The following is a 17,228-nucleotide window of genomic DNA, read 5'->3' on the forward strand; positions in this document are numbered from 1 at the left end:
TAATGGTACCATAATTGAAGATACTTGTTATTCTTTTAAATTGATGGGTAGAAATGTTTCCAAACATATCAGTTGCAACAAAATTACCAACCGACACAAACTCCACTGAACTGTAAGTGTTCAAAACCTTATCACTTTGGCATATGAGTCATTCCAGCAATTGCCGACACCCCGATCGCAAATTGGATGCAAACATTTTATGATATACATATTCCTATGTACAAAAATTTCAGCCTTTCGATTAAAACATTTTAAAATTTAAATAAATTATAAGGTGCGAAAAACAACATTTTTTGCCTTTCTCACATAGAAAGGCTATGCAATCACCGACTTTTAAATGGAGGGCCGAGTGCCATATACCATTCGACTCAGTTCGTCGAGATCACAAAATGTCTGTGTGTGCATAAGACGAATGTCACTCGATTTTCTCAAATATGGCTGAACCGAGTTTCACAAACTTTATTCTACCTGATCGTCACAGTGCGTAATAATGGTCTTCGAATATGCCTATGAATTAGATTCTGTGTGATTTGTAACTAAACCTGTATCCCAGGAGCGAATATCAATCCAGCAAAAAATAAAGAATATTCATAGCAAGGGGCGAAAATCATCGACTGTGGAGAAGCCGGAGAAGCGGACCAACTGATCAAAGTCAACTCCGGCTATCTGAGTTGCTACCAGTAACCGGGGCCGAATGGTTACGAATAAAATCATGACATGCTGTTTTTTATTCGGAACACTTCTTTCTTATCAAAAATTACAATTCGCAGCGGAGAGTCATTGCACCGACGGTTACCTCCGCCAGTTGATGATGAGTCAGCATTTATTTGTCGAATTCGTGTTGATTTGCGATCGTCTATTTTGCTTGTGGTCTAAAGATCAGGCCGGCTTTGGTTCGAAATTTGCACTTTTACTTAGCGAAATTGAACGGGAACGGTTGCTTTCCAAAAAAAAAAAATACTGGCGAAAACTAATGGATGGATCGATGACGTGTGCTTCATTTTTACCTATACAGCGTCGTGCACTGGGTAATTGGGGTAAATATAATAATTGATAAGAGAACTTGCGATGGCATGCTTCGATGGAGTGGGTGTCGACAGATAGCAAAAAAAAAAATTAAATAAATGAAGAGCCATTTGATTGATACATGCAAGAGTACACGGTATTTCTACCACACTGGCTAATTTGTTGTACAGTCATGTTAGAGGGATATTGAATGTAAACTTGTTTGAGTAGTTTGGTTTGTTTGCCTGCATGGAATGGGGGGGATAAAAAATGTAGTTTTTTTGCTGATACCGAATTGACGTCACAGTTGACTTTGCCGTCACAGTAGCTGACCGGAGTGAGATTTTTACGCACTAACCGTTTTAATTCATTTATATCATGAATAATACTGTATTATACAATATACTTCGACTAACAGAACCTACCAACTAAAATCGTTTTCAGTCAAAATTAGGTTTTTTTAAAGTCATCTCTGATAATACTAAGGCTGTGAACCAATTCGCGGTTAATTTTAACTTTTGGTTAAAATCTGACTCTGGAGTGGTTAATTTGATGTTGTCAAAAATAACCCTGCTCGAGAGCATGGTTATTTTTTGACAGATCGATAGTTATTTTCCAACACTGAAAAAAAATTCGCAATGAAAATTCTAATACTAATTCTTTAGTTGAAATCATTTCCAGTGGAAAATAAACCCAAATAACTTTCCGTCCGTCAAATTTTGAAATGGGCCACAGTTTTAGTCAAATTCAACTACTCGACACCAAATAACCACTCAAGTGTCAGATTTTAACCAAAAGTTAAAATTAACCGTGAAATGGTTCACAGTCTAAGTGAGTTCCGTTCAGGAATTTTTGACATCAAATTTCGGTACTTCGGGCTTCAGAATCTGTGGCCGTTATAACCGGTATAACACGACCTACAAATTGGAAATTTTTTCATTTCGATTTTTCATTCTCATAACGAATTGGTAACTACTCGGTATGCAGTGCGTAAGTTTGACGGATGGGAAGTTATTTGGGTTTATTTTGCACTGGAAATTATTTTAACTAAAGAATTGATATTAGAATTATCTTTGCATGATTTTTTTCAGTGTCGGAAAATAAGCATCGATCTGTCAAAAATAATCATGCTTTCGAGCAGGGTTATTTTTGACAATATCAAAATAACCGCTCGAGTGTCAGAGTTCAACCAAAAGTTAAATTCACGCTTTTTTTTGAGAACGGCCAATAAGCCATCCATCAACATTCACTTTGAAGAGTAATTTCGAAAGACTCAGCACTCGCTGAGAGTAAATCATAATAGTAAACGGCAGAGAAAAGTGTTCTCTTTCGTCTGGTGTTAAATTTAATACTCTATCTTTCATAGCTAGCTTGCAATAACTTTTGAAAGTGGAAGTTGACAGGTGGTTTATTGGCCGTTCTCAAAAAAAAAAACGCGTAAATTTAACCGCGAAATGGTTCACAGCCTAAGAATCCTTCCAGGTTGGTTGGTTCGAACATAAGGCAAGTGACTCGTAAGACCAGAGCCCCACTGCGTTAGCGATTTTGATCAATTTCGGTTCACCGGTGAACGTCCGGGTTGCTTACAATGTTGTACTAACAGAGTTGTTTTGATCACCATGCCTGAACGCTTGTAACTCGACGATTTGTGGATGAATTCATATTTATTTTTAACACGGAGAGGCCGAAATCAACACTGTTACATAAAAATTATTTGATTTTCTGAGATGTAGTAAGTTATTTTGTCGTGAATACGACTTACTTTACTATGGGGCGCCTTTTCAAAATTAGCCGTATGAAAAGATTGGGCAGAACTTAATCGTGAATATCTCGACTTGTATTAATGGCAGCAACATAATTCTTTCACTATTTCATCAAAAATGTGATCAGGAATTTAGGCTAATATTTTGAACAGTGTGAGATAACCACAAAGAACACAAAAATTAAGATTTCTCAAAATTTGAAAACAACGCGGAAAACTCTTTACTTTCGCTTGGTTTTTTTTTGTGCAAGGATGACGATTTTTAAGTAGTCAGGCACATATCTTCAACTAAACGTTATAAAAGGGGAACCGCGGTCGAAAATCGATCATTTCTTTTTGTGCGTTGGATGGAAGCAGACGTCGGAATGAGAACACGACCTTCTGCGTGGTTAAAAACCTCAAACGCTCAGGTCGTAGTTCTCATTTGCCTTCCGGTCGTCAAGCCGAGAAGACGCAGAAATGCATCGAAAAAAATTTTCGATACCGAATGTTTTAGAATCCCATGATTTTTTTTCAAGTTTGCATCAGATCTCGACGTTTTATTCAATTCTTAAACATTTTGCATCAAACCATTTTTTTGATTTTCAGGAATCGTAAAATTTGCCGGAGTCAATGCCATATTGAATACTAATGAATTAACCATTGTGACAAATCTGGTAGCACTGGTTTCATTCCGCTATATGTCAACATAACGCTGTTAAGTGTGTGTGCTTCATCGGCTGTGCACAAAGATGCCAAATATTATCATAGAAAATATGTATCTGCTCCATCTGTTTTCACTAATAAAATGAATTCGTTCAAATTGGTTTGAAATTTTAATATAAATGTTTATTAGTGTTTATCATCAAATATTTGCACAAAAGATGTCCATGGGATTTGTCCAGTGATTAATAAACTTTTAAAGAGAAAAAAGTCTAACTTTTTACTTCTCACTTTTTATGAACATTTACAAATCTGTATAAAATTTAGAAAATCTGTATAAAATTTACAATCTGATTTAAATCAGTATGCGAACGCAAAAATCTATACAATTCTGATAAATCTGTATAAATGGCAGCTCTGGTTCTGTATTTTGTTTTTAGAAGGGCTAATGTCTAAATAGTAAAAATTCTTTTTTTTTGCTTTTTTTTAAGTTCTCCAAATTAACTGCGCAGTAAAATTTTAAATTTAAAACGAAAGGTAAGAAAAACGATCCAACAAATTTTAAACGTCGAAATGATTCCAAACTGTTTCCAAAAATATCATGTGTTGTCTCATAGTTGACATTAGGCCCTTTTTAAGAAGAATTCTGACATTTTGAACCTGAGAGAGTAGTAGTGCAATGTTTTGGTTTTAATTCATGGGGTGAGTAAAGGACCAACGAGAGGATGAACAAAAAACCTTTGAGATGAAATTAAGTGGACAGTAGTGAACATATCAGAAGTGTTTTTAGCTGATTTTTGACCTGATTCAGATTTTTTTTCAATTCCAGAAGCCAGAATTCTAAAATTCAGTTCTTCGTCCAGATTCCAAGGCCAGAATCGAATACTAAAATTCTGGAACAGAAACTGAATTTCAGAACTTAATTTTAAGCCGGAATTTCGGAACCGAATTCTGGATCTGAGATTAAGATATTGATTCGAGATCTGAACATTGGATCTGAATTTTGAAACTGAATTCTGAAACGGAAATAGAGGTTGAGACCAGAATTCAGTTCCGAAAATCCTGTCCGGAATTCAGATTTAGAATACAATTTCTGAATTCAGACCGAAATCCAGGAACTAAACTCAGATCCAAAACTAAGTTGTTTTTCATTCATTCAGTTCTAAACTGCATTCCAGAGTTCAGGTTCAGAGTTCTAGACCAGAATGCAAGTCTAGAATTCAGTTTCAAAATTTAGTTCTACAATTTAGAAACTAGATTCGAAACTGTTACTAAACTTCAGCTGCGGGTCAGAATCCAAGTCCAGAGTTCAGTGCTTGGATTCAGGCTCTGAATTCAGAGCCGAACAAGAATCCTGGTCTCAAAATTCAATTCCACAACACAGGTTCAGTGATCAGTTTAACAATCCAGAACTTAACAATTCAGAATTCAATTCTCGAATCTAGCATCAAAATACAGTTTCAGAATTCAGTTATAGCATTCGTCTCAAACATTCGGTTCCAGAATTTCTGTTTCGGAATTCAGATTCTTTATCATCAAAGAACTGAACGATCCAGTTATATCTCTGACATTACTCTGACATTCTCAAATATAAAAGTTTTCGGTTGTTCTTGTTCGTTCCTTGAAAGTATTTAACACTTTTTTCCAGCTAACGTTTAGTACCTGTTAATAAGTCTTAATAATTTTCAACCCGGAGCATGTCCACGTAAAATTTCGGATACTGAAATAATAAAAACCACAAAAATTTACGCCTAAACAATTGGTTGTTTATTTTAGAACTGAAGAGTTATGTCTACGTTAGAAGCAGTTGATGCAGATGTCAAACTTTTGAACTTTCTAGTGTAAATCTCGTGCGCTATCCGTCAAAAAACGCCCGGCGGTGACGATTCTCCGTCATCTCTTGGGCTCATCGTTACCATTTGCTGTTTTCTTAGTTTCTAAAAATTTCCCAGTCAATTACTTCTCTATTGGGCGAAGTTCTGGGCAGTTTTTGTGGATTGACTGTCTATAACTACAAATAGCCTGCCGAATCAAATACTTCTTTGGGAACTTGGACACTTTCTTTATTCGGAAAATACTTGGCAACGACGTTTCTTCGCATCGTAGCTCGGGAGCTGTGCAAAGTCTTACTGCGTAAAAATCAATCTAAATCCGATTTTGTTTTAATACTCTCAAGCACGACCAATTTTCATCTTTCACTAGTGCGCTAACTGGATGTTCCGCCTCATTTAAATCGATCCTACCCTTATTACGACATAAATCGCACCAACAGACCGTCGTGGGACCAGTTTTTCTTTTTAGTTCTTCGTTCACTAATGAAACAGCCATTACGCACCACAGAGATCGCTTGCCCTTGGTGGTGATCGTTGTTGCTGATCATCGAGGAAACCGACAAATAAATCGTGCACTTTTTTCGTTATCGAATTTTGATTTCTGACAGCTTATGAACAATCACAAATGAAAAATGTGTTCAAAAGCTCGAGTTGTTTTCATCACGAAATTTTCATTGAAAAACACTGGTGGCATGGATTGCTCTGGTTTTGTACTCTCGAACAGAAATGACAACAAAACACATTCAAAAAATTGCATTTCTGCTCGAAAGTGCAAAACCGGAGCAGTCCATGTCACCAGTGCTTTTCAATGAAAAATGGAATTAGTCAAGTCTAAAAAGTGTTGTTTTGATTGCGAAAAACTCGGTACTCTTCTTTTACCAATGGTTAGATCTACCACCGGTCATCGTCCGTTAGTCTATGGCTTGTTTTGCGATTCGAGTATCTGCCAGAGCTGCCAAATCAAAATCTGTGTCTCCAGATGAAAAATCTGTTTACCATCTATGATCCATAAAGTACATGAAAATATGTAAAAATCTTATGAAAAAATCTTTCAGTTTTACGAAAAAATAATGAAAATCTGTAAAAATCTGTGAATTTTTCTAAAATGTGAAAAAATCTGTGATCTGTGACACTGAAACTGTGTAGCAAATAGGATGAAAAATCTGTGAATATGGTAACCCTGGTATCTGCTTCAGTCAAAATTAAAAAAAAAAAAAAGATAGCAGATCTCTTCGGCTGGCTGAAAAAAATGCACTCTAAAGTTGTCATTTTTCTTTAGTGGTCAACGACCTATTATGAGTTAGCTGTATTTATTTATCAGCGGAATAATTAAGCGTGACCTCCATCGTGACGGTTGGAACATCGCCGAAACGAAACACACATACATTCATAACCACGGTAAGTGGTCGCCGTCGAAAGTTACTGCGGAACGAATCCCATAACACGAAGCGGTGGTAAACCAGTTTTGAAACTGTTGCATTGGATCAAGGTCATTGCGCAACGATCGACGATCTGCTGCACTGATACTGGCGGGATACCTGTTTCGGTTGGAATATTGCATTGCATGTTCGTCTCGATATTTGCTAGATTTATAAATAGATAAAATAAATGCATTGAAAGTAGACTAAGGAAGCTTCATCCTTTTGTTTCAGAAATCGTTATTCCTAAAAAATGGAGCGCAGAAAATGGACTGCTGTTGGTGATTGCCGCCGCTCTCATTGCACGATCAGTCAGCGATATTTGGATGATCCAGAATGCGACGGCTATCGAAAGTACCATCATTACGATGAACAAAGCACAATTCCGTTCCTCACTGGTCAAGTACCTGTCCGCTTTGCCGGCTGTAAGTGATCGCAAGCATAGAGTTTAGCTTTTTGTCAAGTAGCTAATTTTTTTCGTCCCGTTTCAGATCGCAGTGGTTAACAACGTACTGAAGTGGAGTATTGGTGAACTAAAACTTAGATTTAGAACGAATCTATCACAATATTTATACTCAGAGTACCTGAAGTAAGTATTTCGGGGCCCGGTTAAGCGCATCGTAACTCACGGATTCTTATACTTTTTTTTCCCTACAGAGGGTTCACCTATTACAAAATGTCCAACCTGGACAACCGAATAGCTAACGCTGACCAGCTGCTGACGACCGACATCGACAAGTTCTGCGATAGCGTTACCGATTTGTACTCCAACATTTGCAAACCACTGCTGGACATTGTGATATACGTGTACAGATTGACGGCCAACCTGGGCGGAACGACGCCCGGTATCTTACTTTTGTATCTATTTTTCTCCGGGGTGTTCCTGACCAATTTGCGCAAACCGACTGGTATAGTAGAACCGTTTTCCCCCGCTCGCAAACAAAGCCGTTGAATTGGGGTTCACGTTTTTCTTTCAGGTCGGTTGACGGTAATGGAACAGAAACTGGAGGGAGAATTCCGGTTCGTTAACAGTAGGCTTATTACCAACTCCGAAGAAGTGAGTATTCAATACTGAAATCAACTTCTATTAAAAATAATCAATTTTACTTTCCAAGCGGGCTAGATTCTAAGTCGGGGTGCTTCTGGAGCCGAAATAAGTCTGTTAGAAACAAAATATCTCGAGAATTGTTCTTGTTCTGCTAAGTGAAACTTCCAAACTTGTGGGATCTGAATATCCCAAATACACTTTTCCTGGATCCCTATAGAGGTTGGGGAGCCAATCTATTTGGCGTCTTCTAGTTGTATAAGTGCCGAATATGAATATATCTGCAGCAAGAAAAAGCTTCTACAGCTATGGTTCAAGATCCATAGCTTCTTTTCCCCCGGCCGGCGAAGGACCTTATAGATTATAACCGGGCTTAAAAAAAGGCGGGTGGGTAATGTCAGAGACATAACTGGAGGACGTGATACGGCCAAAACTGGCATGCTTTTTTCACACCTCCGAATATCAATAATCTTTCGTATCAGTTGATTGATTGTGTGAATTGTACAGTTTTCCATGCTGCTTCGCTTCTAGAATTGTAACGGAGTATCTATATCAGTGATTCCCAAACTGGTCCCTAGTTCATTTTCAGTGGGTAATAAACTCAAAATTGTTAACAGGTGGGCTTTATACTTTAAAAAGTACGGGTGTGTAATGTCAGACATAACTGGATGTCGTGAATACGAATATAACTGAAACATTTTCCCCTTCTCCACTACTGAAATTTGAAACGATACACCTAAACTGAGTCGGTGCTATGCATTTTAGCAGAAAGTTTCTACAACTCGCATAGTTCTTTGGGAATATGTTATTTGTTCTAAAAAGAACTGATTCGTAGAATTCTGAAATAACTGGACTGGACCTGAGTTCAAGAACTAAATTCACTTGCACTAGAAGAAATGGACGATTTTCAATCAAAGTTTATCTTTCATACTCGTCCTGTAGATAATCGGAACTGACATGTGCCTGACTACCTCAAAACCGTCGTTCGGGTGCAAAAAGGCAAGCAAGCGTGATGAGCTTTCCTTATTATTTCCAAAAGTTTTAGAAAACTCTGTTTTTCAGTTATTTATGGTTCTCTTTCATTATTGAAAATTTAATCACAAATTCCTGAACATATTTTCCCCTAGGCTTTGAATGATGAGCTACAGGGCGCGTACTTCCCTTTGGTGGATGGGGGTGGGAGTCAATTTATACTTCGTATTGACAAAGTCGGACCATACCGAGATCGATCGATCGTTCGCTTACAAAAGTAAAAAGATGAAAATTGTTATGTTATCTGGATCGATCTCGGAGTGGACAGGACTAATACTGCTTGAAATTGACAATAGGTCATTAGGTGGTTTCGAGCATTCTTATGCCTGGAATTGGTCACCAATTTGAATTATCTTGAACTAGTTGGGATGAATATTAATATATAATAATCGTCCTGGACTGGTGAATTTAATTCAAAAAGGAGGACTATTGTTATCAGGAATAGGAGTAAATTGATATCTTATGAACCGTTGAGGAACTTTCAAGCCTTTCCGATCCGGTTCGGTGTCGGTAATGTTCACAAGTTACAATGACAGCGAGGCTGATTGATCGGGTGTAAATACACTCTCAAATCGAGAAAGGTTTGAATGTTCTTAGATTTCTCCAACTTGGACACAGATGTCACCTTCTAACTAAGAGTGTGAGATGTGTGTTTCTGGAAGAGAACGGTTGACGTGGACCATTTCATCCAATCACACCTAGTATTTCTTCACGAAATACATGTAGTTCTTGTTTCCTGGATGCGTGCTCAACACTAAAAGGCCCAAAACTTAGTTTAGACCTAAATTGTTCTAAAGAAGTCAAAATGATTGGAAGAGAGAAAGTCAATAATAAAACCTGTGACAGAATAAATAAAAGCTAGAGCAGTGTGCCTTAGTGCATATATCGTTAAATAAAGAATTAAAAAAGTTCATAGAATTTTAAGCAATCCTTCCACTGTTTACATATTGTGACTCCTGGGCAATCTAGTGTTAAATGCACATCCTTACGTCATATAATTTAACAAGCTTACTAACACCTGATTTTATTTGATTTTATGTTCTTAACGAAAACCGAGTCTGCTGAAACAAAGGATTATCATCGAAGATTTAAGACCAAGAAACAGACCCTGGAATGTTCTCAAGAAAATGAAGAATAATAGGTATTTTATAAAATTACCTAGCTTTTGGTAAGTAAAATGCCTTACGATTTTTACTATCACTTTTATTATTATTAATATTATTATTATTATTGTAATTATTATTATTATCAATCTTATTATTATTCCTTTATTCTTGATAATCTACTAGCTTGTGATATTAACAGGTGTAAGCGGTATAGTAAAAAGCAATGCAATGGGGCAAAAGGAAACGTAACGTAACATCGACAAAGATAGAAACAATTAGAATAGATTAGATTGGATAGTGGAAGTAGACCAAACATATCTACATTGTTTAGGGAACTTTAAAGTAATAATCGTAAGTACCGCTTCAGACATAAAAGACTATATAGGAAAGCAGGGCCAAGACCGAAGCGGATACAATGCGAAATTTTCTAAAGTTTCATCGGCGAGGACATTTAAGACACAGAAGCAGCTGGTAGGATGACAAAATACCAATACGATACAGACGCACGACTCAATGATTGACTGGTTACAGGGTGAAGCACACACTTCCTGCCCAAGTGACAAACTCTCTGGTGAACTTGCAATAGAAGATATTCGTATCTTTAGTTGCAAATTGATAACCGTAAAGGAATATGTCGCTTGGGTTACATGCTGGAGGGTTTCCTCCTTCGTTACTAGTGTTCATTTGGGCACCATAGCCTAGTTCGTCTGGTATGGAAAGTGCGGATCGTTGTAACCACCCCCCTCGGCCAGAGCAGCCCATAAAGGAAAAAAAATCCTGATCATATTTTCGATAGCTTGTAAAATGAATTGTGTTGTTGGATTAATTAAGTTTTGCAGGAACTTGACATAACCTCACAAAAATGAACAGAATTAACTTTTTTTGACAGTCGACGTGTACTTGTTTACAGTTTAAAAGTTCATCAGAAGTTCATCGTTTGAATGTAAAAATTGCAAGTCGCCTCACACTCAACAGATTCATACATATATCGCTCCTTGATGGTGGAAACACATACATGGCAATCTTTTTAGTTATTTTCACTGTGGAATACGTTTTTAACAGGCACTTTTTCGTCATTTTTTCGATTTTCAACTTGCAGTCGCAAAACAAAACAAGTACACGGCAACTGTCAAAGATGAACTTGATTCATCGGCAGTTCATTTGTGTCGTCATCGTGCAAAACCTAATTACATCAAGAGATATTCCTGATAAAATTCAGCCCATTCTTGTACAGGGTAAATTTTGACAAGGCGCCCTCATTCTGTCGGAAATTCTGACCCAGACTCTAGGCCTGGGATCAGTACTCATGTCCAAACCACCGGAAACCTATATATTCCTGCCAGGAATTCAGGTGTATAACCCAGGTCAAGATTCAGCCCCGCCCTGGAACGATTCATAGTGTCAGTAGGATCGTAGTACTAGCCATGCAATGATTCTTTACGCTAAGAATTGTCAGGAGCTTATCCGGAGTCAGAATTCTGACCCAGAACTAAAGTTCAAGTGCAGGTTGAAAATTAAATTCCAGAATCCAGATGCAGAATTCAGGTCCAGGTAAAAAATCTCTGTCAATAATTTTGGTCTAGAATTTGAGTTCAATTTCAGGTTTCAGAATTCAGATACAGACTAAGAATGCCGGTTCAAAATCGAAGTCCCAATTTAAGGTTCAGAATTCAGATTCTGCACTCAGATCACAAATTCATGTTCAGAGGTTAGGTCAAGTTACTCAATTCAGGTCCAGGTTCTGAGTTCCAATTATAGTACGGAATCCTGGTTTGAAAATCAGATCTTGGCCTAGAATCCATGTACAGAATCCAGGTCCAGATTCAGAATCCAAATAAAGAAATCTTTATCAGGGTCAGAATACAAAACCAGGATCCAGGGTCAGAATGCAGGTCCCGAACTTAGATACAGATACCAGATCATGCTTCAATATTTTGACCCAGAATCCAAGTCCAGAGTTATGTTTCGGAATCCAGCTTCAGGTTCAGAATCTAAAATCAGGATCAAGCTCCACGTTCACGATTCTGGTACATTTTCAGTATCTCTATCAATTTTTTTGAGTAAAAATCTTGTTTGGAATCCTGAATCCAGCTCCAGATTTAGACCCGGAACCTTCATCGAGAGTTCAAGCCAAGAAATCAGGCCTAGGTCTCTGTCAGGAGTTCAAATTCACAATCTAACTTCAGGTCTAGAATCCAGATCCATGTTCCGAATATAAGTGCTGAATTCTGCTTTAAACTCAGAATCCACATTCGGATAAAGAATCTCTTTCAAGAATCCAGGCTCGGATTCAGTATTCTGATACAGAAACTTTGTTCGATAGTTCAATATTCTAATCCTGTGATCAGGATCAGAATCCATCGCTTAGTTATTACTCGGTGAGAGGATTTGGGTGTTTTTCTAACAATCATCATTAAAAATAATCATAGTGTTGTCCACAAGAACACACACCTAATGCAGAACTTTTTTCTGTTACCCAACGAAAAGATGGTCTGAAATTGTGACTGATAAATTATTTTTTGTATCATTTATATCTATTTCATATCTGAATCTCAAGTTTACTGCAAAAATGTTGATTATCGCAGAATTTTAATAATTTTTTTTTCTACTTAGTGGACAGTAGAACGAATAATACATTTAAAATGGGCATTCGACCAAGAAAGTTTGGGAACCACTGATCTATATTGAAATACGACTGACTCCGAATTCAGTTGCAAAATTCAGTTTCGGAATCCAGATCAATGATTCAGCTCATTAAGTTATTTTTAGAATTCAGGATACGAATTTCATTCTAAAACAGAATACTGGACTTGAATTCCGAACCTGATTCCGAACACTGAATTCAGTTCCAGAACCAAAGTTCCGAATTCAAATTCAGCATGCTTAATCTGAATTATGGAAATGAATCCGTAAACTGAAAAGGAATTAAAATCGGGGTCAGAAGTCAGTGTCAAAATTCTGCTCGAAAATTTTATTCCAAAATCCAGATCTAGAATTCATATCTTGAGATTTGTTTGGAATTCAGAATATTTGTTCCAGAATGAGAATTTAATATACGAATGCCGAACTCAAGACACTAATTTCAGTTCCAAAATCTAATCAAGAAACCAGTTCCAAGAATCTAGCTCCAGAATCTAGAAATAATCAAGTTTCTGAGTTCAAGAATCCAAGTTCAAAATTCAACTCCATAATTCTGTTTCAGAATTTAGTTCCGGAATCTAAATATAAATCCAGAATTTAGTGCCAGAACTCAGGTTCGGAATTCGTACCAGAATTCAGACTTCAATTCCAGAACTCAGTTCCGGAATCCTCGTTTAGAATTAAGTTCCGGAATCCTCAACTAATAACTTAATTTCGGAATATCATTCAAGGTCCAGAATTTTGATTCCGATTCCAAATACAGAATACAGTTTCAGAATTCTGATCCAGAATTCAGATTCAAAATTAGGTCCAGAATTCAGATTCAGAATCCAGCTTTATAAGTCAGTTCCAGAATTCAGTTCAGGATCTCGATCCAGAACTCAGTTTCAGGTTCCAGGTTAAAAATTTAACTCCCAAAGCCCAGGTTCAGAATTTAGTTCCAGAATCCAGGTTCAGAATTCATTTGCAGGATACAGTATGAGACTTCAGTTTTTAGAATTCAACTCTAGAATCCAAGTCTAGAATTCAGTTTCGAAATCAGAGTTTAGAATCCAATGTCCAAAATCCAAGTTCAAAATTCTGTTTTAGAATTCAGTTCCGGAATCCAAATCCCATATTCAGAATTTAGTGCCACAATCTAGGTTTTGGGTTCGGGCCCAGAATTCAGACTTCAATTCCAGAATTCAGTTCCAGAATCTAAATCTTGACTCAGAACTTTGTTTCGGAATACCATTCAAGGTGCAGCATTTCGATCCCGATTCCAAATACAAAATACACAGTTTCAAAACTCTGATCCAGAATCCAGGTTCAGAATTTAGCTTCAGAATTCAGCTCCAGAATGCAACTCAAGTTTCTGAATTCAGTTCAAGACTCCAAGCTCAGGATCTTGATCTAGAACGCATTTTCAAGTTCCAGGTTTAAAATTTAATTCGAAATTCCAGGTTCAGAACTCATTTTCAAAATATAGTATGAGATTTCAGTTTCATAATTCAACTCCAGAATTAAGTTCCGAAATCAGGATTCAGAATCCAGGTCCAGAGCCCAAGTTCAAAATTTAACTCCATAGTTCTGTTTCAAAATTAAGTTTCGGAATCCAAATTCAGATTCAGAATTTAGTACCAAAATTCAGGTTCGGAATTCGGACCAGAATTCAGACTTCAATTCCAGAACTTAGTTCCGGAATCCTTGACCAGAATTCAATTTCAGAATCTAAACTTCAGGTCTAGAATCCTAATCTCGACTCCAAATATAGAATCTAGATCTACAATTCACTTGCAGAATCCTGTTTGTTTCCAGAATCCAGCTCCCGGATTCAGGTTTAGAATTTAACTCAAGAATTTAAGAGACCAAGTTCAAAATCTTGTTTCAGAATTCAGTTTTACGATCCTGATTCCAAATTCAGTTTCAGGATACAATTTCCGAATGCAATTCCAGAAACTATGTTCAGAATTCAGTGCTAGAAATTTGCACTAGATTTCGTTCTGGCGATCTGAAACAGTGTTAATCTTCGAAGAACTTGATCAATCGTTTTGTTATTTGTATTCACGACATCCAGTTATGTCTCTGACATTACCCACCAGTTTTTTTCTCACTACAGGGCATTGTAATTCACAATAAATAATCGTGATATAATTAATGTTTTCCAATCTCACTCATTCCAGATCGCTTTCTACAAGGGAAACAATCGAGAAAAACTCACGATTCTGGCTAGTTTCAACAAACTGATGGCCCATTTGAGAAAATTCCTGGAGTTCCGCGTCGGCATGGGAATTGTCGATAATTTGGTTGCCAAGTGTAAGTAGGATGTAAGAGCGAGGAAGGATTATGATTTATCTTGTTAACGCGACATTAATTGCAGATATTGCAACGGTAGTCGGATTCTATGCCGTCTCGTTGCCGTTCTTCGAACCCAATCACCCGCTGCTGACTGGTCCCAACGCTGGGGACCGTTTAAGCGTAAGATAGTGCTTTATTTTTTAACTAATGAAATGCATTGAAAAAATAAATCTTTATAGAAATACTACACATTCGGAAGAATGTTGGTCAAACTGGCGGAAGCCATTGGGCGATTGGTTTTGGCTGGTCGTGAAATGTCCCGACTGGCTGGTTTCACGGCCCGCATGACCGAACTGACGGTGGTACTGAAGGATTTAAATGCCGGTCGTTACGAACGAACTATGGTAACTAATTCTAGCGTGGCGGATGCCGAAATCGGTGTAGGCAAGGGGTTGCTCAAGTTCCAGGATAACATTATCAAGTTTGAGCACGTACCACTGGTGACACCGAACGGTGATGTGCTGGTGAAGGATTTGAACTTTGAGGTGAAATCTGGCATGAATGTGCTGGTCTGTGGACCGAACGGGTGTGGCAAAAGCAGTTTATTCCGTATTCTCGGCGAGCTGTGGCCAACGTGGGGTGGAAAAGTGACAAAACCACCGGCTGGAAAACTTTTCTACATACCGCAAAGACCGTATATGACGTTAGGAACGTTGAGGGATCAGGTAGGAAGCTGTTTTCTTTTTTGTTAAAATACCGAAGCCCGAGTTTTTTACACTGCCAAAAACCTTTTAGATAATCTACCCCCACACGCATCAGGAAATGAAACGACGAAGCAAGACAGATGCCGATCTGCTGGATTACCTGGAGCTGGTGCAGCTGACCTACCTGCAGGTGCGCGAGAAAGGTTTAGACGCCATTGAGGATTGGATCGATGTTCTCTCCGGTGGCGAAAAACAGCGCATAGCGATGGCCCGTCTTTTCTATCACAATCCACAATTCGCCATTTTGGACGAATGTACCTCAGCCGTTTCGATGGACGTCGAAGGAAGCATGTACGAGTACTGTCGGAAGGTTGGCATCACTCTGTTCACCGTGTCGCATAGGAAGTCATTGTGGAAACACCACGATTACTATCTGCAATTCGATGGCCACGGTGCGTACGATTTTGCCAAGATAGACGGTACCGAGCAGCAGTTCGGCTCGTAATCGCACAACCGGCCGACAAGAGTGAACCAGTTCAGGAGAGGGTGGAATGTACAGTTAGGGAGATACAAGAAAGAGGTGCCGGAAACCAACTTGGGTGTATTAAAATGGAAGAACGAAAGTTTAGGCTATTTCATGGTGTTTCTTTCCAATATGTAAAAGAATTTTGCAGCAAAATGACTTGTTTTTATTTTGTATAGTGGAAACTGACTATGTTTATAATAAAATGATTACCATAACGGAAGAATACAAAATTTATTATCCGAATCTGCTGACACACAAATTATTGACGTATTGTATTTATGGTTTACTCGTTTATCTCCACTGGATCTTAAAATAGTAATACAAAAAATAGGCTTCCTCAATAGTTTGATTCGTCATGGCGTAGCTTCATTTTGTCTGAAAATATAGCATGCAAATTATTAGAACCAGGATACAGGACGCATCATCCACATTTAATTGGAATACAGAATCAGGGTGAACAATACTCAAAATGCGTTGTCGAATTACTTTTCCAACAATGGCGCCTGTCAAACTTACAACAGAATGAACTTACCTGCATTGCAAAGCCGAACGAGATTCACCCTGCGCCTTAATCGTACAGCAAATTGTTTTCGAAACGTGATATTGCCTCTGCGAAATTTTCCTCTAACTATCCGTTAGCCAACGGCATCGTTTGGAAATTCGCTAGGCAAATCACGTTTGGAAGCAGCCATATTTTTTTTAACAAGACTTCTATCGTAATCGATCACAAAATAGGCCCCAACCGAACACTGCAGAACACAGAACGAAAATGAATAATTTTCGGGCGATTGACTAATTTATGTGTTTCTCTTTTACTTTCATATGCTCTAGGTACGATAGAACGAGACGAAAGATAACGGTTATGTCATCCCACCTTTGGTTTATCAATCGTACACGGTACCGTAAAAGTACTCAAATTTGGATGTTTCCAGCAGGGCTGCCATACTTATTTGCGGCGGCAATCACCCAGAGATGCCAGGTAAAAATTTCAAATATCTGCAGACAGGGTCTGTAAATCTGAAAAAAATCTGCAGTCAGCAAGGATGTCTTGCTCGCAGCAATTTCTCTATAAAGTGTGACACGCAAAACTGACTTGGCGAGCAAAAAAAAAAAAGGTCGCGGAAATTTCAAAAGTATGTAAATATAGAAGAAAGTCTGCGAGAATTTCAAAAGTCTGCAAAAGTCTGCACAACAAAAAATGTCTGCAGCACTATACCCCAAATCTGCAGATTTACAGAC

At 37.9% G+C, this 17,228-nt stretch overlaps 1 protein-coding gene and 1 long non-coding RNA gene across 3 annotated transcripts in view; one reads left to right on the plus strand and one right to left on the minus strand.

Annotated features, from left to right (window-relative positions):
• Nucleotides 1-16,220, plus strand: part of LOC131425719 (ATP-binding cassette sub-family D member 3) — a 28,277-nt gene extending 12,057 nt beyond the window's left edge. The window contains exons 1-9 of one of the 2 annotated variants that reach the window (XM_058587819.1): nucleotides 6,499-6,639; nucleotides 6,894-7,084; nucleotides 7,151-7,248; nucleotides 7,317-7,567; nucleotides 7,637-7,716; nucleotides 14,645-14,777; nucleotides 14,842-14,939; nucleotides 14,999-15,484; nucleotides 15,555-16,220. In XM_058587819.1, coding sequence (XP_058443802.1) covers nucleotides 6,986-7,084; nucleotides 7,151-7,248; nucleotides 7,317-7,567; nucleotides 7,637-7,716; nucleotides 14,645-14,777; nucleotides 14,842-14,939; nucleotides 14,999-15,484; nucleotides 15,555-15,968 — 1,659 coding nt within the window. In that variant the 5' untranslated portion in view covers nucleotides 6,499-6,639; nucleotides 6,894-6,985 and the 3' untranslated portion in view covers nucleotides 15,969-16,220. Of the gene's footprint in view, nucleotides 1-6,498; nucleotides 6,640-6,893; nucleotides 7,085-7,150; nucleotides 7,249-7,316; nucleotides 7,568-7,636; nucleotides 7,717-14,644; nucleotides 14,778-14,841; nucleotides 14,940-14,998; nucleotides 15,485-15,554 lie in introns of those variants that run through there. The other variant, XM_058587817.1, reaches the window with a different exon arrangement.
• LOC131425720 (uncharacterized) lies at nucleotides 16,130-16,854 on the minus strand. The gene is made up of 2 exons (XR_009229023.1): nucleotides 16,522-16,854; nucleotides 16,130-16,364 (listed from the first exon to the last, which is right to left on the minus strand). It is a non-coding gene; the product is annotated as an uncharacterized LOC131425720 (long non-coding RNA).
• Between the last annotated feature and the right edge of the window lie 374 nt (nucleotides 16,855-17,228).

This window comes from Malaya genurostris, chromosome 1 (genome assembly GCF_030247185.1).
Source record: "Malaya genurostris strain Urasoe2022 chromosome 1, Malgen_1.1, whole genome shotgun sequence".
NCBI lineage: Eukaryota > Metazoa > Arthropoda > Insecta > Diptera > Culicidae > Malaya > Malaya genurostris.